At 46.7% G+C, this 22,839-nt stretch overlaps 1 protein-coding gene across 2 annotated transcripts in view; it reads right to left on the bottom strand.

Moving 5' to 3' along the window:
- The window catches only part of BOC (BOC cell adhesion associated, oncogene regulated), a 70,785-nt gene that overhangs the window by 22,346 nt on the left and 25,600 nt on the right, over positions 1-22,839 (bottom strand). For both annotated transcript variants that reach the window (XM_088450760.1, XM_088450759.1), the window contains exons 2-3: positions 17,228-17,383; positions 8,498-8,767 (exon numbers count right to left, since the gene is read on the bottom strand). In XM_088450760.1, the coding sequence (XP_088306886.1) occupies positions 8,498-8,767; positions 17,228-17,339 (382 nt within the window). In that variant the 5' untranslated portion in view covers positions 17,340-17,383. The remainder of the gene's footprint in view (positions 1-8,497; positions 8,768-17,227; positions 17,384-22,839) is intronic.

Genomic DNA, 22,839 nt, shown 5'->3' with positions numbered 1-22,839 from the left:
TCTGCTGAATTACAGGGTTCTGACGGGAAATGATTTTAATGAGGATAATTAAACTTAACCTGGTTTGCTCATTACGCAGGGCTGGCTTAGGCGCGTACAAAAATGTTTTGTCTTTAGCTGCTATAACAGCCCAGTGTTCCTAATGATAATCCATCTTCTCCACATACCTCCTGATTAAAGCAATTATCCCTCTCCCGGCCCTCCTGGATAAGCCACGTATCTCCGAGGCCCATAAACAGAAGTGTGTTGTGTGTGTGTGTGAGTATGTGTGTGTATTGTGTATGTGTGAGTGAGAATGATCTAAACCCAGAAAACGTCCATCAATACTTGGAATCATGTTGAATATTATAGATATTTCTTCACCTGAGCCAAAATTTGACATGAGAGAGAAATTGTGATTAATCCCTTAAGGCCGGGCGTATCCGACAGTACAGCCAGGGAGAACCTAACTCTTTGTGCTCCAGTTAAACTAACAGAAGACCATTTAGGTCCCCCTGTAACAAGGGCTCAGACACTCACAAAGTTATGGGGTAAAAAAATACGTAACAAGAGAAGTTTCAAAGCAAGAATGTGATATCGAACGGATTCCCGAGGTCCTGTAATGATCCGGGACAGACAAATCCAGTCACTATATATACACGAGTAATAAAAAGTCACCCAGAAACTACCAAACAAAAGGAGAATGAGGAGATTTCTTACATCTGCAGCATTTTATCCCCCCCGAGTTTGAAAAGAACATTTGTATTCATTTATGAGGGTTTTTGGGTGGAGAATTTGGGTTTGAGCTCACAGGAAATGAAAAGATTTCTGCCTCCAGTTAGAGATTTTGTTCTATTAATCTGCAGCGCTGACTTCACCCCAATCCGATCCCTCCCTCATTCTTCCCATGACCCAGAGATAAAGCTGGAATATCAGGCAGAACTATCTCAGTGTTACTGAATTACAGTTGGTGCATTGAACCATTGTGAGACCTGCTGGAGGCCTCCGTCCCAAGCCCAGTGTCAGATCCACCTCGGTACAGGCAGGGCCCGATTCTGAGGTGCGTTCTTCTGACACACTGCGCACACCATGTTTTGCGATTCAGCCGCGTCGGCTTCAAAACGGAAGTGTCAGTTTTTTTTCACGTATGCTTCTGACTCATGACAATAGGGGCTTATTTATATTTGGTGGCAGTGGGGTCCCGTAAACACATTTCTTGGCCGCACATCACTCGCCGGTGAAGCGCCTCTCTCCCCATTGGGTTAGAGCGGCTGACGCCATCAGTGCAGTTGCTGCGGAGGGTTGGGGATGCCAACCTAACTGGGGGGGGGCTCAATAGATTGTGTGAGGAAAGTGAGCGCGTTTAAGCAGGTCTCCCTAGCAGTTTTGGTGCTGCACCATGGGAAGTGATTGATGGGATAGTAAACCGGAGAGAATTTGGAGCGGAATTTGTTTTCCTCAGAACAGAGTAATCACTACAAGCTTAATAACAATGAGAAGATACCAGAAAGAGACATTACAAGGTTGGGATGAGCACAGACGGCAGCCGAGACTGATTTGCGAGTGGACAGGCCTGAGTGGGCAGCGATGGTGGGTTGGTGGAGTTGGTGTGGGAGGCTTGAGAAGAAATTTATAGATACATTAAAGAGGAATTTAGAGTTAGATGAGATGAGAGATTGGAAATACATTTGGCAGTGTCTAAAGCATAGGAGGGGTAAATATCAGAATATTTCAAGAAGTCATCGGAAGTACAAGACTTTAACGGATGCTACTCCACTATCCGGGCCATTATTTTGAGGTGTGGGGTGGCAAAATTCCTTAATGTGTCATTCCTGGGGGTAATGGACGGACAGCCGGGCATGCATATGAATCATTCTATAATATAGAATGATTCATATGCATGCCCGGCTGTGCCGCAGGGAGGCTCTAAGCCGGACGCCCGCTGAGATGTTATTACCAGCGGGTGCCCGGCTCCTTCCCTGCAGCGACACGTTAGCCAGAGGCTGGAGTTCTCTTCTGAACTCCAGCTTCCGGCTCTCTCCATGCGCACTATGACGTCTCTCCCATAGTTCCGAGGAGCAGCCGGGCGGACAGGACGACGGCGGATGCAGGAGTGGGGATTAAGGTGTTTTTTTTTTTTTTGTACAAGTGGCACTACTGGGGCATTATATGGGGGCACTACTACAGGGGCATTATATGGGGGCACTACTACAGGGGGCACTATATGGGGGTACTACTATTACAGGGGCATTATATGGGGGTACTACTTCAGGGGCATTATATGGGGACACTACTAGGGGGGCATTATATGGGGGCACTACTACAGGGGCATTATATGGGGGCACTACTACATGATTTCCTTCCTTTGAAATCAAGGGGGTAACGTCAGTGTATCTAAATATATTTTGGGGTAAAAGGTAAAAAAGTTCCCTGACCCCTGTTTTATACAATATAATCAAAACTTGCACTTCTCTTATGGTCATCAGGCCATCCCCCACTATCACTGGTTTTGACTCCTTAACCCCACTTGGCTGTCTGTGACCTGAGGGCTCAGTGTTAGGACCAGGGGGCGCTGAATATATTCTGGCCCTATAGTCAGTGTACCCCGGTAGTCATACGCGGCACGAATGCACCTACAAGGCGGGTGCCACGTTAAGAAGACAAGACGAGAATGCTACAACACTCCCCTTAGATGTAGTGCATCGGGAGAAGGGGGCAATCAGGGGTCTACTCTAAAATGAATCTTTCAGCAGCATCCAGGGACCCAAAGGTAGACTAACCAGGGACTGCTACAATTTAATATTCTCTCCTCAAAACATAGAATACATAAAAAGCAGAAAACAGCCCCGAAACTGGATTTTCACCCCTCACTTCCGAGATTCTCTTGCAAAAACTTGTGCAACTTCTTCTTAAATGGAGTATTCTTTTTGAAGTTTTTTTTTTTTTCCATTTAAAAACTTGTGTAACTTCTTACAATGCTCCTTCAGTATTCAGTCTTCAGTTGAATGTGGTACAAAATAAATATCTGAACACGAGTTCGTAAATTATAACGGTTAGCGTTTAGGCCCTCTTCCCAATACTTTCAATTAACGCTCTTTAACAGACCTGTGCTAAGAAAAATACTCCGGCTGCTTACGGTATAAGGAGAGCAGAAGTCTCTTATTCAACACACACATTTTACCAATATAAAACCAGGACTCCTGGGAGATGGGGCCCTTTCTCCAGCCCAGTTCTGCATGAAAACCGGCTGCATTCCAGCCGTCACAGACCAGCCCGGCAAGAGAAAAGCCAACAGAACTGCTAAATATCCTATTTACATTGGACTCTACCTTAAGCAAATTCATCTCAATTAAGGGCTCCTGGGACAGGTCCTGAAAACCTGATAGGTGCGCAGGCTGATGGGCCCTACTCTGAGAAAGAATAGTTCTTTGTTTTTCCTCCAGACTCAAGTTATTCTGCGTCGGGCTTCTCTGCCATACACAGCAAAGAAAAACAGAGCGTGCAAGTAATTACGAGTGACCTCCGCGGGGACGCAGACAATGCCAGGGAAGCGGCCGCAGTGAGGGCTGGCTTCACGGGGCATTTGTTCTCCATTACAAGGGACCCTTGTCTCCGTGTCGGACCAACCCCGCGCATATCGGTGATGCAAAGGGCCCACAATGTTTTCTAAATAAATTATATTAATTCCAGGTGGAGCCAGAAGCAACAAATTCTGTTTGTGCACCGCAGACAATTCGTGACCACTGCTGAATTCAGAGTCACCCCCTCAATATTAATCCTTTCAACGTGATTTCGGTAATGTTCCCTAACCACAAAGAGCATGAGTAACGGAAACCATTCCCATCTGCTACCAAGTATTGTCAGCTATCCATACCCTAGAAACTCTGAATGATTCACCCCTTCAGTGCTAAGGACAAGTGGGACTTGTCCTCAACATGTGCACTAGAAGTGCTAAGGAACAGCCTCACTTGTCCTGAGCACTGCAGGAGATGACGTGTGGGAGAAAACTTGAGTAAAAGTCTGCCCCCCCAAAGTACCCATCCCCCCCTTTCCTTGTTGCTTGAATCTGCCACTGACGCCACGAAGAGGGCAGGGCTTGATGCTCATCAAATGCGCTATTAGTAAGCCCTGCCCCCTCACAGTAAAACCACTGAAGTCAAATGGAATGTGCTAAGGAACGGGGGGAGGGTGTATTAGAAGCTCTTTCTCCCCCCCAATCCTGGCAACCACAGACTCATGAGCGCCCTCAATGGAAAGAGTGGCATCAAATTATCTTTCAAATAATATTATTATTATTATCATCCTTTATTTATATGGCGCCACAAAGGTTCTGCAGCGCCTTACACAGTACATAAATGAGCACACAAGAAAAAACAGTTAATAGTAACACAAAACAGTGCAGGACAAGGACATAGTTTATACACAGAGCTGCATAACACAAGCAGCAGGGCCTCAGCAACCAGGTGTTAGGTGTCATTGTGGGGAGTTAGGAGTAAATGATACTATAAGTAGGGGGAGGAGAAGCACGTGAGGGATGAGGGCCCTGCTCGTGAGAGCTTACATTCTAAAGGGGAGGGGCAGACAGACAAGGGTGAAACAGATGGGGTAGATAGTGAGGAAGGAGCATGGAGCAGCGGGTTAGGATATGTGCTGCGGAATGTGTGTGTATAAGACAGGGTTGCCTACCCTCCCGATTTGGGCGGGAGCCTCCCGATAATCGGGTGCAGCTCCCGTCCCCCCGGAAAGGCAGGCAAGCCTCCCGGCGGCCGCCGATCCCCCGACATCCCCCCACAATTTACACCTAACCCCCGCTGCGAGGGCAGCCAGTGACGCGATTCACGTCATTTTGGCCCCGACCCCTGCCTCACAATGCCTGTATTATCGGCATTGTGTAGCGGGTTCGGGGCCAAAATTACGCGGTCGAGTGACCCCGCCCCTGCACCCGCCAGGCACCCGTCCGGACACTACCCCTTTTTGGCCATGCCACGCCCCCCACCCCCCCTGCCCTGCCGATCTGGCTTCTCCCTCCCGGAAGGACCAGCCAGAAAGTCGGCAACTATGGTATAAGATGACCTGATGTTATGCAAAAATTAAGGACCTCATTCAGACCCGCTCGCAAGCGGGTCGATGTTTAGGCCCTGCGCACGCGCAGCGGCCGCACTGCGCGTGCGCAAGCCCCGAAGCGAGAGAAAAATTCTCTCACTCCGGAGCTCACTACAAAAGGGGCGGCTGTCGATGGTGATCGACAGCTCGCCCCGTTTTGTAGGCGTGGCGGGGGGGTGGTTACACAAACGGAGGCGCTCCTTAAGGAACGCCTGCCGTTTTGTGGGCGGCCGCACTGACATCAGCAGTGATGTCAGTGAGGAGCTTCCTACTCGATCAGATTAATATGGCCATTAATGTGGTTATGGTCTATCCCTGCATTGTCATATTGAAGTGCAGATTTTATTATGAAGACCAATGTACAGATTCTGTCTTTTTGCGGTTGTGGAAAGGTGGATTAATGCTGAAGCAAAAACCACAAAGTATTTCTTGGTAGCGGTTAGGAAAAAAAAATAGAAACATTTGTTCTCGGCTCACTTTCTTGCAAACTTCAATTAAAAAAATCTAAAAAATCCTTTTGCCCATTTCGCAATTATTGTTTTTGCCATATGAAGAGTTATAACTAAACTAAATGTTATTTAACCGCTATTATTTGTACTGCATAGAAATGTACTGATATTGATGATGTAATGTGACAATGGGTTTCCAGTTCCACTTTCAACATAAAAGTTTTCTTTTAAAAAGTAATAATAATAATATAAATAAAAACATATTTTTTTGGGGGGGGGAGAGGGTGAAAAATAAAATGTTTAATGTTTCTAATAAATAGATTCAAGTTGAGCCAGAAAATTCCAGGTCGCAAATTTACAGATAAACGAAGGCTGGCGTCACCCTGCAGCTTTGTCTTGAATATTTTCTGTAACTAGATGCAAATGGCATAATTAAAAGTGTGATGTCTCTATGACTCTCACCTACGCCCCCTACTGGACAAACTCACATTATTACTTTTGTTACAAAGTTTTGGAATACTGTGGGGCCTATTCATCATACCTAAAAATTCGATGGAGGTAGTTAGGTTTAGAACTGGCATGGAGTCCTACCTAATTACCGGAGGATACATAATTCCTCCTCCCCATAACTATCTATTCCCAAAAGCTGTCATTTTTGTGATGACGGCTTTTCGGGAAATAGATAGTTATCCCTCTCTACACTAACTTACCGCAGCTGGAATCCGTGCTGCGCATGCGCTGTTATATCCGTAAAACCAGCACATATGCAGCACTACCTACAGCTGCGGTAATTTTGTGCCCCCCTCCGCTCACCTCCCCCCGTCCCCACCTGCCCGCTGCAGCGCCTCCGGATCCGGTGGTTGTGCTGACACGTGGTCTCCTAGCAGCACACAGTACAGTTTAGAAAAGAAAAAAAAAAAAAACTTTTTTAAACTTTATTGTGTTCTGCTGGGAGAACACAGTGTCAGAGCAGCCACCGAAGCCAGAGGACGGACCAGAGCGCCGGAGGGAAACGCCGGGGGACCTGCCCATGCTGACAGAGGTGTCACCTGCTATTCGCCACCTCACAGTGGCGAATAGTAACACCATCAAATCCGAAAATACATAATTTTCAGAATTTGATGAATACCATAATTTCAATATCCCCATACTAATGTACTAATGTACTAATATCCCCATACTAATGTACTAATGTATGGGGAGTGTGGAAATTAACGCAGGGGGACTTAGCACAGGAGATATCACTGATATCTCCTGGGTAAGTGTCTTCATGAATACTAAAATAACGGTAATTGAGGAAAATGTCCTTAAAAACTTTATTTTAGTGTTGACATATAGGCCCCACAGTCACTACGGGGGATATTTATCACAATCCTCATTTGTAATGCGAATTGTGATAAATATTTTTTGTGTAAATTTGCAACGCGAAAATGAATATTTTTGCGCAAAGTTACTAAGTTTCTCTTTCCAGGACAAAAGCCCGTCCTGGTGAAGAGCCGGAAACTTTATGCTAAAGAATCCTCGCCCCCCTTACAGTACACAAAGAATAGGTTTACTCCTTATTTTCCCCAACTCAGGACACTTTATACTAAGCCACAGTGCAACAGCAAAGGCTTTAGGTGTCGCAGGATCCGGCAGTGGAGGGGTTAACAGAAATATGAAGCCCCTTCCTCTGTAATCATATCTCTCATTAGACGTAACCCCCCCCACTCTTCATCTGCGTGCTCATTTATCAACTCACAAGCAAAACACTACCCCTATTCTGCTCAGGAATGTGTTTTCAGAAACTCTATCCCACTCTCCTAGCCTGGGCCAAGTCCCAAAACTCTCAAGGATTAATGACAGGGGGCTCCTGAAACCCCCCCCCACTCCCCTCTCCACTTCCATCTCAGAGCCCCTGGTATGTTCACCTGCATACAGCATTGTTATTGAACCCGAGCTCTGGGGAAGGGGCTCAGCTGTAGTCCATGAAATTGTCAGGATTCAGGCACCTCCGTCTAACCCGTTCCCTGCCGGAGGGGAAACCACAGACAGATCTGCATTCCAAGGAGGTTCTGACGTCAAAACACCCCTTCAGGCTCCTGCCCCCTTGCCCCCTGAATATGTTTTCCATCAACATTATTTATGGTTTGATGATATCTCAATACTAAAAATGACATTGAATAAAGAAAAGATTTGTTGCAATTTATTTGCAAAAAGGAACATGGTTACTCCCTCTCCGAGAGTTGCGGGCGTTCAGCATTTGTTCCTGATAATCTGGCAGAAGAGGTGAAACTATTAAATTAAAGTCTGATGGCGGCACATGATTTGGCATTCAGGCGGTATGGTATTTACATTAATAATTGCAAATAGTTTTGTGTGCCCGCTTAATCTAGGCCTCAATTGCAGATGTCACGTTCCCGGCTTAGAACGCTGTGGGCAGAGTTATTATAGTAAAACAGGTACTCTGCGCCCACACTACCATCTATGTGCAGGCAAAGTGGACATGCCGGAGGGGCACATGAAGGCTCCACCAGGGAATACGATGGTAGGGCCCCAACCTTAAGGGGTGTGGCCAGTCACCAGAGGGGGTGTGGCCAGCCACCACAGAGGGTGATAGGGCCCCTTTTTAAAGGATGGGACAGGGGTGTATGAGTACCACCCGCTTTGATTGGCAGGAGGGCCAATCTTGGTATAATCTCCATAGACACAAATCAAGCACCCAAGTTAATCCATGATCCTGCTCCACCAAGTTCCTGACCCTTAGAAGAGGAGGGGGGTCCTCAGGCTTTGGGGTCCTAATGGGATTTCCCTTATACACCTGTGGGCCAGTCCGACCCTGCAGGCAATGGATTCAAAGGGCTACAATGCGTAGGCACAAAACTAACGCGTTCCGCTGACCTGAAGTGAATTAGTATGTTATAACAGAGCAATGGAAGTTTCAGATAAGACACCGCAGTCATTCAATAGTCACTGTCTGTACTCACTGGCCAGGGCCACAATGGCCGGAATGCTAGCCATGGCTCCAGCAGGGGTTTGAGCGATGCACTGGTACCTCCCGGCAGTATCATTATTCAGACCAGTAATCACCAGGGTTCCACCGGACACCAAAACACCCGGGAGATCTCCCAACTCCACTCCATTCAGCCTCCACGATATCACCGCGCTGGCCGGTTCCACCACACAACTGAGAGTGACCGATCCGCCATATTTCTGGAACGTCGAGAGCGGCTGCACCAGGAACTGAGGGGCTTGAACTGGAGAAAGAGAGAAAGTCAGGGCTACATAATGATGGCTGATCGGCAGATGGTTTCCACTTACATAACACGTAGCACATTCCCTTTCATAATGATCTAATGCAGTCATGGAGAGAACACCGATATTGTACATCCGATGTGAGAACGCTCTTACGCTACACTTGTGTCACACAATACAAATTCAATATGATCTTATGTTCTTTATGGAACAAAATCTTCCACCTTCAGCACATGTGGATGCTGAAGTGCCTCATGCCTCAAGCCTCATGCCTCAAGGATATCACTCGTTCTACTGACCTGAAAACCTGCATTCTAGTGAATATTGGCTTAGATAACAAATTACACTTTAAATAAAACAGCATCTTGGAGTCCAAGGCCAGGGCGTCGTTATACTAAAGGGAATTAATGCCAATATTTGTTTATTCACAAGTATAAAAGTAAATGTTTACTGCACATCTGTACATGGAGAAAATGCAATACAAATCAATGAATCCAGCATTATATTATATGTAATGAGTTATTTATTACACCTGAAATAACTTACATGTTTATATTACTTCTGTTCCCCAGGTCAGGCCAGCTAAACCCTTATGGAGGGTACACACGGTCAGATTTTCTGGAAGATATGAACGGTAACGATTGTAAAAATCGTTACATCGTTCATACCGTTGACATGCACCGAAGAACGATACGCGTGCCCGCATGTCAGATAACGATATCTAAAATCGACTGTGTTTGCAGTCAGATTTGGACGATTTCATTCATTTAAATACTGTCAGAAATCGTTCATGAAATCGTTGGTAAAATCACTCAAATCGTTCATCGTTGATCTAGCAAGTCTGACCGTGTGTATGCACAATTACTCATATAGACAGTTGGTACATTACATAAGGTATAATTGTGAATGATAGGCTTGCGGTCTTCTAGGTAACAAAAAAGCCACCTTTCAATTTTTGCAGCACATATGAAGGGGAATATAGTTCATGATTTGCTATTTAAGCTTTTTGACTAATACCAGACTGCCAGTGGTGGGAATCTCTTTACTGCATAGTGATGGGAGGTTTGTGGGGAATAGAGATTAATCAGTGTATTTTACCTTCATATATGGGCATGAACAGAGGGGGACGATATATTATATGTAATCCTCACTGTTGCTGCAGAGTATATAGGAAAGCCCTATATGACTGTGCCCTCCGACCCTGTGATGTCATTAAGTGGAATCTGCAGGAGGCATCGCAGCGCAGCACAGACACACAACTGAACAGGCTGAGGCATCGCAGCGCAACACAGACACACAACTGAACAGGCTGAGGCATTGCAGCGCAACACAGACACACAGCTGAACAGGCTCTGAGGTATCCCAGACACACAACTGAATATGGTCTGAGGCATTGCAACGCAGCACAGACACACAACTGAACAGGCTGAGGCATCGCAGCGCAACACAGACACACAGCTGAACAGGCTCTGAGGCATCACAGTGCAGACACACAACTGAACAGACTCTGAGGCATCGCAGCACAGCACAGCCCAGACACACAACTGCACAGGCTCTGAGGAATCGCATTGCAGCAAACGCACAACTGAACAGGCTCTGAGGCATCGCAGCACAGACACACAACTGAACAGGTTCTGAGGCATCGCAGCACAGACACACAACTGAACAGGTTCTGAGGCATCGCAGCACAGCGCAGACACACAACTGAACAGGCTCTAAGGCATCGCATTGCAGCAAACGCACAACTCAACAGGCTCTGAGGCATCGCAGTGCAGCACAGACACAATTGAACAGGCTCTGAGGCATCGCAGCACAGACACACAATTGAACAGGCTCTGAGGCATCGCAGCACAGACACACAACTGAACAGGCTGAGGCATCGCAGCACAGACACACAACTGAACAGGCTCTGAGGCATCACAGCTCAGCCCAGACACACAACTGAATAGGTACACAACTGAACAGGCTCTGAGGCATCGCAGCACAGACACACAATTGAACAGGCTCTGAGGCATCGCATTGCAGCACAGACACACAACTTAACAGGCTCTGAGGCAGCGCAGCGACACAACTGAACAGGCTGAGGCATCGCAGCACAGCACAGACACACAACTGGACATGCTCTGAGGCATCGCAGCACAGCACAGACACACAACTGAACATGCTCTGAGGCATCGCAGCATAGCACAGACACACAACTGAACATGCTCTGAGACATCGCAGCACAGATAGAAAACTGAACAGGCTCTGAGACATCGCAGCACAGCACAGACACACAACTGAACAGGCTCTGAGGCATCGCAGCACAGACACACAACTGAACAGGCTCTGAGACATCGCAGAACACCACAGACACACAACTGAACATGCTCTGAGGCATCGCAGCATAGCACAGACACACAACTGAACATGCTCTGAGACATCGCAGCACAGATAGAAAACTGAACAGGCTCTGAGACATCGCAGCACAGCACAGACACACAACTGAACATGCTCTGAGGCATCGCAGCATAGCACAGACACACAACTGAACATGCTCTGAGACATCGCAGCACAGATAGAAAACTGAACAGGCTCTGAGACATCGCAGCACAGCACAGACACACAACTGAACAGGCTCTGAGGCATCGCAGCACAGACACACAACTGAACAGGCTCTGAGACATCGCAGAACACCACAGACACACAACTGAACATGCTCTGAGGCATCGCAGCACAGACACACAACTGAACAGGCTCAGACATCGCAGCGCAGACACACAACTGAATATGCTCTGAGGCATCGCAGCACAGACACACAACTGAACAGGCTCTGAGACATCGCAGCACAGCACAGACACACAACTGAACAGGCTCTGAGGCATCGCATTGCAGCCCAGACACACAACTAAACATGCTCTGAGGCATCACAGCTCAGCCCAGACACACAACTGAATAGGTACACAACTGAACAGGCTCTGAGGCATCGCGGCGCAGCAAACGCACAATTGAACAGGCTCTGAGGCATCGCAGCAGACACACAATTGAACAGGCTCTGAGGCATTGCATTGCAGCACAGACACACAACTTAACAGGCTCTGAGGCAGCGCAGCGACACAACTGAACAGGCTGAGGCATCGCAGCGCAGCACAGACACACAACTGGACATGCTCTGAGGCATCGCAGCACAGCACAGACACAACTGAACATGCTCTGAGACATCGCAGCACAGATAGAAAACTGAACAGGCTCTGAGGCATCGCAGCACAGCACAGATACATAACTGAACAGGCTCTGAGGAATCGCAGCACAGACACACAACTGAGCATGCTCTGAGACATCGCAGCACAGCACAGACACATAACTGAACATGCTCTGAGGCATCACAGCTCAGCCCAGACACACAACTGAATAGGACACAACTGAACAGGCTCTGAGACATCGCAGCGCAGACACACAACTGAATATGCTCTGAGGCATCGCAGCACAGACACACAACTGAACAGGCTCTGAGACATCGCAGCACAGCACAGACACAATTGAACAGGCTCTGAGGCATCGCAGCACAGACACACAATTGAACAGGCTCTGAGGCATCGCAGCACAGACACACAACTGAACAGGCTGAGGCATCGCAGCACAGACACACAACTGAACAGGCTCTGAGGCATCGCATTGCAGCCCAGACACACAACTAAACATGCTCTGAGGCATCACAGCTCAGCCCAGACACACAACTGAATAGGTACACAACTGAACAGGCTCTGAGGCATCGCGGCGCAGCAAACGCACAATTGAACAGGCTCTGAGGCATCGCAGCAGACACACAATTGAACAGGCTCTGAGGCATTGCATTGCAGCACAGACACACAACTTAACAGGCTCTGAGGCAGCGCAGCGACACAACTGAACAGGCTGAGGCATCGCAGCGCAGCACAGACACACAACTGGACATGCTCTGAGGCATCGCAGCACAGCACAGACACAACTGAACATGCTCTGAGACATCGCAGCACAGATAGAAAACTGAACAGGCTCTGAGGCATCGCAGCACAGCACAGATACATAACTGAACAGGCTCTGAGGAATCGCAGCACAGACACACAACTGAGCATGCTCTGAGACATCGCAGCACAGCACAGACACATAACTGAACATGCTCTGAGGCATCACAGCTCAGCCCAGACACACAACTGAATAGGGCACAACTGAACAGGCTCTGAGACATCGCAGCACAGATAGAAAACTGAACAGGCTCTGAGACATCGCAGCACAGCACAGACACACAACCGAAAATGCTCTGAGACATCGCAGCACAGCACAGACACACAAATGAACATGCTCTGAGGCATCGCAGCAGAGACACACAACTGAACAGGCTCTGAGGCATCGCAGCACAGACACACAACCGAACATGCTCTGAGACATCGCAGCACAGCACAGACACACAAATGAACATGCTCTGAGGCATCGCAGCAGAGACACACAACTGAACAGGCTCTGAGACATCGCAGCACAGCACAGACACACAACTGAACAGGCTCTGAGACATCGCAGCACAGCACAGACACACAACTGAACATGCTCTGAGGCATCGCAGCACAGCACAGACACACAACTGAACAGGCTCTGAGGCATCGCAGCACAGACACACAACTGAACAGGCTCTGAGACATCGCAGCACACCACAGACACACAACTGAACATGCTCTGAGGCATCGTAGCACAGACACACAACTGAACAGGCTCTGAGACATCGCAGCACAGCACAGACACACAACCGAACAGGCTCTGAGACATCGCAGCACAGCACAGACACACAACTGACCAGGCTCTGAGACATCGCAGCACAGACACACAACTGAACAGGCTCTGAGACATCGCAGAACACCACAGACACACAACTGAACATGCTCTGAGGCATCGCAGCACAGACACACAACTGAACAGGCTCAGACATCGCAGCACAGACACATAACTGAACAGGCTCTGAGACATCGCAGCACAGACACATAACTGAACAGGCTGTGAGACATCGCAGCACAGACACACAACTGAACAGGCTCTGAGGCATCGCAGCACAGACACACAACTGACCAGGCTCTGAGACATCGCAGCACAGACACATAACTGAACAGGCTGTGAGACATCGCAGCACAGACAGACAACTGAACATGCTCTGAGGCATCGCAGCGCAGACACACAACTGAACAGGCTCTGAGACATCGCAGCACAGACCCATAACTGAACAGGCTCTGAGACATCGCAGCACAGACAGACAACTGAACATGCTCTGAGGCATCGCAGCACAGCACAGACACACAACTAAACATGCTCTGAGGCATCACAGCTCAGCCCAGACACACAACTGAATAGGTACACAACTTAACAGGCTCTGAGGTAGCGCAGCACAGCACAGACACACAACTGAACAGGCTCTGAGGCATCGCAGCACAGACACACAACTGAACAGGCTCTGAGACATCGCAGCACAGACACATAACTGAACAGGCTCTGAGACATCGCAGCACAGACACACAACTGAACAGGCTCTGAGACATCGCAGCACAGACACACAACTGAACAGGCTCTGAGACATCGCAGCACAGACACACAACTGAACAGGCTCTGAGACATCGCAGCACAGACACACAACTGAACAGGCTCTGAGACATCGCAGCACAGACACACAACTGAACAGGCTCTGAGACATCGCAGCACAGACACATAACTGAACAGGCTGTGAGACATCGCAGCACAGACACACAACTGAACAGGCTGTGAGACATCGCAGCACAGACACACAACTGAACAGGCTCTGAGACATCGCAGCACAGACACACAACTGAACAGGCTCTGAGACATCGCAGCACAGACACACAACTGAACATGCTCTGAGGCATCACAGCTCAGCCCAGACACACAACTGAATAGGTACACAACTGAACAGGCTCTGAGGTAGCGCAGCACAGCACAGACACACAACTGAACAGGCTCTGAGACATCGCAGCACAGACACATAACTGAACAGGCTCTGAGACATCGCAGCACAGACACATAACTGAACATGCTCTGGCCGAACAATTAGTCACAACTGGACTTAATTTCTCAACCTCTTAAACCCACAATGTCTAACACATGTGCTGCAGAGCCCTCCTGTTACTGTCTGCTCCTCTTTATCCCTCTGGGGCCCCTGACCTCTCTGCGATGACATCATGTCTGTTTTGTCTCAATGACATCACACCGCTACAGGAACACACCCTGCAATTAGCATTAGAGAGGGATCTCAGCTTGATTAGCAGCAATTTCTAAAGACCCAAATTGGTTTATTGCGGAGCCATTATAGTGCCTGCAGGACCCCCACCACGTCGCTGGGCCTGCAGCGGGGGATTCTGGGTAATAATGGATTCGGTGTGTACAATGCAGGGACCTGGAGCTCAAACATTTGTTTTATGGGAAGGGGAATTTAAATTCTCCTGTCAGCTATACACAGCGGAGGCAGCAATTTGGTCGACTGAAACATCCATCACCAAAAAAGCTGTCAATGGTTTCGTCACGGGTGTTCAGCCTGACAGCTCATATGTACACACAGTACAAGCCCCGCCCACTGCGCTGATATTATGGACCAGAGAGGGGACAGCATGAGCCAAGCCGCTGATTTGTAGTTTTCCACGTGACTAGTGTAATATACATCCAACAAATCTGCTGATGACGTATCGTCCTGTATTGTGGGCACTGTATTCCTCTGGGGGAGTGCTGGCGTAACGTAGCAGCCTACCCACCAATACATATAGATATTATCCTGATATATTATATATTCCAACAGCAGCATATGAACCAAAGGGCTGCACCTGGATATAGTGCCCTCGGCAGCCTGGGCGCCTCTGTCTCCTCCACCTCCACCCTCGTCTACTCTGGCACCTCAAATTAACAGCGCTCCCTAAGGTGCTGGTACTCAAAGGGACACATCAATACCCGGTACATTGCTGGAGAACCTCGTCACCAACACGGTGCCTCCCCCCAAACCGCCTCATCCCACCTCAGAGAGCCCGGCTACGTGACACGTATTGCATCAGTTGCAAAGGATAGATATTCACACCTATCCAACAACAACACTGGCAGGCTGCTCCCGGGCACTGCCTGGCACCCATCCACCGGTGGATTAACCCATTCTGTACCCAGCACACCGACTCCTCACAGTAATAAGCAGTTACAGTGACTATATCCAACGGCCCATAGTCATTCCCTTTTGCCTTCTGATCAACGCAAAACACTTTGTACTGTCAAAAATACAGAAATTGTCATTCTCGACAACTTTTTCTGAATTAAATCTAACACTAACCCCCCCGTCAATATTTGATCCAGCCCTATGTGCCAGACACACCTTGAGGTGCACTTAAATGTGGGTGTTACTGCAATATTGTTGGGTACAATGGGAATTTTTGCTTTAAAAAAAAATAACAAGTTCTCAATGGGATTGATGTATAGGCTTTGACCGCAAGTTATTGGAGCAGTTGTTTAGTGTTGGCCCACATATAGTTTTGTCAAATTCAGTTTTGCCATATTCTCCCCATTTCTGTATGTGATAGATGGTGCCCCAGGGAATATTAACCACCTTTGAAAAGTTTTCTATCCTCCTCTGATTGGTGCCTTTTTTTCCTCCCTTGGAATTGCTGTATATGTTCTTTGACCTTCATGATGAAGCTCTTGTTTCTAAGTCCCGAAATGTGAGATCTCTCACAGACAGGTGTGACTATTGAGAAATCAGTGAGTGTACACAGGTGGTCTTTAATCAATTATGGGATCTCTGATGATAACCAACCATATCTGGGTTTATTTAGGTGTTTCTTACAAAGGTGGTGATTAATTCTTTGTTGTATGTTGTGATGATCATTAGTACATAATCCATTTTCTTACCATGATATAAGAATAAGAGAAAATGTTAAAAATACCGAAGGGCGTGAATACTTTTTGTAGCCACTGTAAAGCTGAGCTGAAGGTACTGGGCCATGTATGGAATGTGTAGTTTGATGGAAGGAGCCGAGACCCCCATTTCCCCAGAACCACAGACCCTGAGATCCGAGAGTTTTAAAGGGACTCCGAATAAGTTTCCATTCCTTCTGCTCCCCCATAACAATTTCCTAAGAACTATTCCTTAGCTGCCCCACCTGCATCCGGGTCAGTGCCCCAAACCCCACCATCAACCTCTACTCTACGGAAACACTAACAGCCGAGGGTGTCAAACCGAAGTTTTTCCAACCTCATCTTCCACTCTTAACATGTATTTTCTTCTGGGCGTTAAGGATATAGAGGATAACTAGAACAGAGGGATGAAGACAGAGGAGGAGTATGGAAGGGCTCCAGGCGGCAGGATACCGGGCTATTACCCTACTCTCCGGCCGTTTGTACGCTGCACCAATAGGAAAACGCCTGCAGTCACATACATACAAATATAGGATGACACAAAGACGAGAGAGACTCACTGCACTTCTCCAGGCAGCAAACAGCAGTAAGAAAACAGCAGCAGACAGCGACGGTGCTTATTCTCAGTATCATGGTGATTCCATATAACGCAAGCTGGGACCGTGAGCACATCCGCCGCGCTCTCCGTCACTCTCCGCCTCGCCCGGCAGTCGCACCTGAAACAGAAAATATCTTTCAAAACCAATGGCCCAAGTTAGTGGCAGCTGTCAGTCGCATTGTTCACTGTGTTTATAACGCACAAAGCACTTTCCTACCTAGCTGCCAACTTGACAAAACAAATGAATAAATAAATAAACGGATAGAACAGCCTCCAGCGGTCATACTGTCCAACGGGTAGTTTTGGGGTCACAGAACTTTGGGAAGGGGTGGGGTATACAATTGTTTTGCGTTCTGTAGAAACAAATCATTACAGATAAACACACAACTGACAGGCATGAGGCAGGCGAATGCCGGCTCCCTAGAAGTTGAGATACTACATGTCCCAGCAGGCTTTGGCTGTTCTTGTATGCTGGGATTATAATCCTACAACACCCAATGAGCCCAAGGTAGCTGCGGCCTACTATAGGCACTGCCAGGACGGAAAGCCTGCAGCCGCACAATACCGGCGTGTCCCTACAGATAGACTAGGAGGGAGCGAAGTGAAGTAAAATACAATCAGGAACCTTCCAATATCTTCCCCAGAAGGATTCAGCAGGCGCCCAACAAGTGCTCATTATGGCTTCTGCGAATGACTTTCTCCCAGGTGCTCCAGCAGAATATTTTGGCCTGTACAGTGCTGTGGCGTAGGCTGGCGCTATATAAGTGTTAATACTATCTAGCTACGGCCCTGCGTGTGCTGGGCGCACAGGACGTTACTCTCCGCCGCTCTCCCTATGATAACTTTCCAGCTGGACACAAACCCCTATACTGCCAGGGACAAGGGACCACTGTACACTTACTTGCTGGGGATTAAAGGCCTCTCAATGCCCTGCTCACAATGAAGGCAATCCCAGCTGTTTAGGACTCTTAATACTCTTCCCACCAGGTTAAAATAACAATTTCCTGTGAGTGGGGGTTTAGATGGCCCCTGACCCCAAAGGCCCCTTTCTCCTTACACCCCCTCCCCAGCCGGCCTCCGCCTCCTCCCGGCCTCAGACAGGCCTGTAAATCAAACCCCAGGAGGGAGTCATTAGCGGAGTGAAATTAACAAGGGCTGGAGCAGTATAAAAGACACAACTCCAGTCCACTCTGGTATGGGGTCTGCAGAGGGAGTCTGGGGGGGGGTTAGAGAGAAGTTCCATCACTCCAGAGGGGACAGCGGGAAGATACAGATCCTGTTACCGACTTAACCACTTCCAAACTACGCCTCGCTGGATGGAGAATAACTCCCAAACTTGTACACACAGATGTATACAACCCAGTTGTTTCTGCATAGGACCGCATGTCCATCAATATTAATTATAGTTTACATAACACTTTTTATCTGTACTGTATCATACACACATTTGTTAAAAAAAAAATAATAAAAAAAAAAAATTGATCCAGTTAAAGCCCGGTTGCAGTTCACATTAGATACTAAACTACAAAAAAATAAAATAAAAAAATTTCAGTACTTAAAAATATAAATTTAAATCAACAAGCTCCTACATTACTCGTCTCCCAGATATTACCTCGCATTTTTATTCTTATTATGAACAATTATATAGTTCTGAAAGTAAAGATATTGCTAGGCAAGATGGTTTACTAAATACTAGTGCTTGTCTCCCCAAGTTATCCCAGGATCAGGTGGATTGTTTGGAGGAGGATATATCGATGGAGGAACTTTTGGACACCATTTCAGGTCTAGGCTCTCATAAAGCACCAGGTCCTGACGGTTTTAGTGGCGAGTACTATAAAATGCTGCGCCAGGAAATGTCCCCCATTTTGTTAGACTTATATCGTCTAATACATAGACAATCCCCTCCATACCCATCATTTAACGCCTCTCATACTATTTTTTTGCCTAAACCCGATAGAGACCCCCAGTTGGTGGCCTCCTATCGACCCATCTCCAAGCTCAATGACGATTTCAAAATTCTGGCAAATAGATTACAATCTATTCTCCCTAATTTATTGACGTCACACCGACTTGGATTTGGAAAGGGTAGACACTCGGTCAAGGGTGTTTGGTCAGCAATAGCGGCTACCGTTGTATCTTCCAAAAATATATATTTCCTCCAATTTATTGCTAAGTCTTGATACACACAAGGCCTTTGACACCGTTTTTTGGCCCCATCTATTCGCAATTTTGTCACGTAGAGCCTATGGAAAAGATTTTATCAATTTAATACACTACTTCTATAACTCTCCACAGACCAATCTTTTAATCAATGGTTTACTGGGAGGTGTAATGAGATTACATAGAGGCACTAGATGCCCAATGTCCCCTCTTCTTTTTACCTTATCATTGGACCCCCTACTTCGTCTAATTCAGCAGGATTCTTCTATTAAAGGCATTAAGATAGGTACTAATGAACTTAAGGTGACAGCATTTGCAGACGATGTGCTTCTATATTTGTCTCAACCCAAAACTTCTATAACTTATCTACTATCTTTGCTTAAAGAATTTGGGGATATTTCTGGACTCTGGGTGAACTCGGAAAAATCTATAGCTTTATATTTACGGCCTGGGTTTATTTGCCCACAGTGGCAACTAAAAATCCCTCCTCCCTATATTATACCAATATATCAAGGGTTATTAAGTCTTTGCTTGGGGTTCTAAGTGGTTGGGGGCATCTTCGGCTCTCTTACCTGGGGAGGGCTAGCTTGCTTAAAATGGTAGCGATTCCCCGATTGCTATACTTGTTTCAATCCCTACCGCTACTACTGTTTCAAGAAGACGTTAAAAAACTTAACACATCATTTGTTAGGTTTATCTGGAACAATAAGCAAAGCACAATTGGTCTGGTTCGGCTCCAACAATGCAAATCTAACGGGGGAATTAATTTCCCAAATATCGTTCACTACAACCATTCGGCTTTATTGCGCCATTTACGAGATTGGTTGAATGACACATCTATCTACACTGATTTAACTCTGGAAGATAATTTTTTAACAGATTATAATCTAACCTCATTTTTACACCTTCATGACTGTGAAGTTACCTTAGAGCAAAAAGCTAACCCTCTTTTATGGACCACACGCAGGATGTGGCACATACTAAAGGCATAAGCAGGGACTGAATGCCCATAAAACTTTGTTTGTCTCCCTACATCGAAACCCAGATTTTCAACATGGGAGTGCTACATTCCCTTTTTCAATGTGGGCTGCCCGGGGTATTCAGTCTGTACGATGTCTGGTGGATTCTGATCTTAGAGGTCCTCTCACGTTCCATAGGGCGGTAGAGAAATTTGAGTTGTTATCATGTTGTCCTTTTGCTTATTACCAAGTGCAACATTATATAAAGCAAGTCAAATATTTTTCAGAAAAAGATTGGGTCAACAATCTGGATGCATTACTGTCAGTCCCCCCACCTTCATGTAAAGCGACATCCCACCATTACTTATTTTTGAGAGATAGCTTAGATTACAACACTCTTCAAACGGGTTTGCCCTTATGGATGCGCCAATTCCCCAACTCACACCAGATATTTTGCTAAAAAATTTATATGACTCTTGTCGAACTCTCTCTGCTAGCTCTTATCAAGAATTGTTTTTAAATGTCTACCACAGAACATATATTAGCCCACATCGTAGCTTCCTGATGGGTTCCTCGACCTCACATGCATGTCGCCGCTGTGGGGAGGACAACGCAGATATTTTCCACTGTCTGTGGTCTTGCCCCCTGATCAGAATATTTTGGCTGAGAGTTCGCAAATATACTATGGATAATTTAGTTAATTATGTGCCATTTGATCCCTTATGGGCAGTTTGGGGTATTTTTCCCCAAGATCAACATATAACAAAAGGTTGTCGCAGACTGCTGTTGGCGGTTAGCGCAGCAGCTAAGGGAACCATTTTACAAGTGTGGAATCAGCCAGGTACACCCCCTTTTTCACTATTTAAAGAGAAGTTATATTATTTATTCCAAATGGATTGGGTGGAGGCTTCTTTGGACAAAGAGTCTAGGGTGAAATTTTTTTTTTGAAATATGGGAGAGCTATATTTCCACACTCCCAAAAACTACTCAACAGCTTCTTACTAAATGTTTTTCTTCTTCTTCGTGGTACCTTTTACGTCTGCTTGACAACGATCCTCCAGTGGCTCCATAGTGATATCCCACACGATGCACCCTTCACCTATATTATCTACAGTATTTATAATAATTTTATTTTCAATACAATGTTATTTATATATTGTATAGTATATGTCCTGATATTTTATCAAATTGAATTTGTCTGTTAACTTGTATCCACAAACTTGAATTGAATTATATGTCTCTGATTCAATAAAAAGAATAAAAAAAAAAATATATATAAATTTTATTTAATATATGTAAACATAGTCAAGTATGATAAAATAAAAAATAATAAAAAAAAAATCTTTCAAAAATACTGGATATGTGAACGGTCAACCTCAAACGCGAGCTGTAGCTGAACAACGAAAACAGTTCTAACATTCTCAAGCATCTCTGATTATATATAATAGCACGCTGAGCTACAATGTACTTTTACATAGTCATAGGGGGAGAGGTATCAAGACTTGGGGAGAGCTTGAAGTGGAGGTTGCCCAAAGCGACCAATCAGCTTCTGTCATTTCAAAGACTGTGCTAGATAAAGACAGTTATGCAGGGTACACATTTAACGTTGTGTCCCAGCCGATCAATCGTGCGGTGGGTCCCGGTATCAGCAAGTGCATACACACTTGCTGATGTCAGGAGCGACGGCGCGTCAGCGGGGGCCATGCTGCATTCTGCAACGTGACCCCTGCTGACGATATCGCCTGTCAGACCTGCATCGTCAGGAGCGCGCATCTTCAGCGACATAGCGGGTACACACTGCCCGATATGCCGCCCGATCCGCCTTAATTACTGAGGGGGGAGGAGAGGCAGGAAAAGCTTTGTACCTAGATTTGGGGGATTTGGGTAAAATGATTCCCCTGCATACTTGGGAGGTCAGAGGGCATTTAACGTTATGATACCTGTGGACGGTCGGCCCTGGAAATTGGCAGAATTCCCCCCCCCCCCCCCCCGTGTACAGTGGGGAGGTTGGAAAGAACAATGAGCTGAGGACGTTCTGTATCAGAATACTATAAAAGTTGGGAGCAGGAAAGTTTTAGGGAGTTTTTAGCTTTACAAGAGGCCGGTTGTGCAGTTGTTTAAAAGCAGAACCAAGTGATCCTGACAAACCGCTCGCAGTTGTTTTATGACCAACATTACATGCGGTTTCTCGGCAAGACCTGGACCTGGCCACACAAACCACCCATTTACCAGCTGAAGGTGCAGAGGAAACAAGTCGTAGGGCAATCAGGCCAGTCAGTAAAGACACGGCCACAACCACGCCAGGTTCTTGGCTCGGAGAAATCATGGTGTCTGTAAAAAGGGAAATTGCCGGTGGTTCTGAGATCTGCTCAGACTTCCAGATGTTGCACAGAATGAAGGGTTCAGTTTGGCGCATAACTTACAGAGCCAGCCCACAGCGACTGATGGATAATAA

The sequence above is a fragment of the Taudactylus pleione genome, unplaced genomic scaffold (assembly GCF_031769625.1).
Source record: "Taudactylus pleione unplaced genomic scaffold, aTauple2 ptg000523l, whole genome shotgun sequence".
NCBI lineage: Eukaryota > Metazoa > Chordata > Amphibia > Anura > Myobatrachidae > Taudactylus > Taudactylus pleione.
This window is presented reverse-complemented; position numbering and strand designations above follow the sequence as displayed.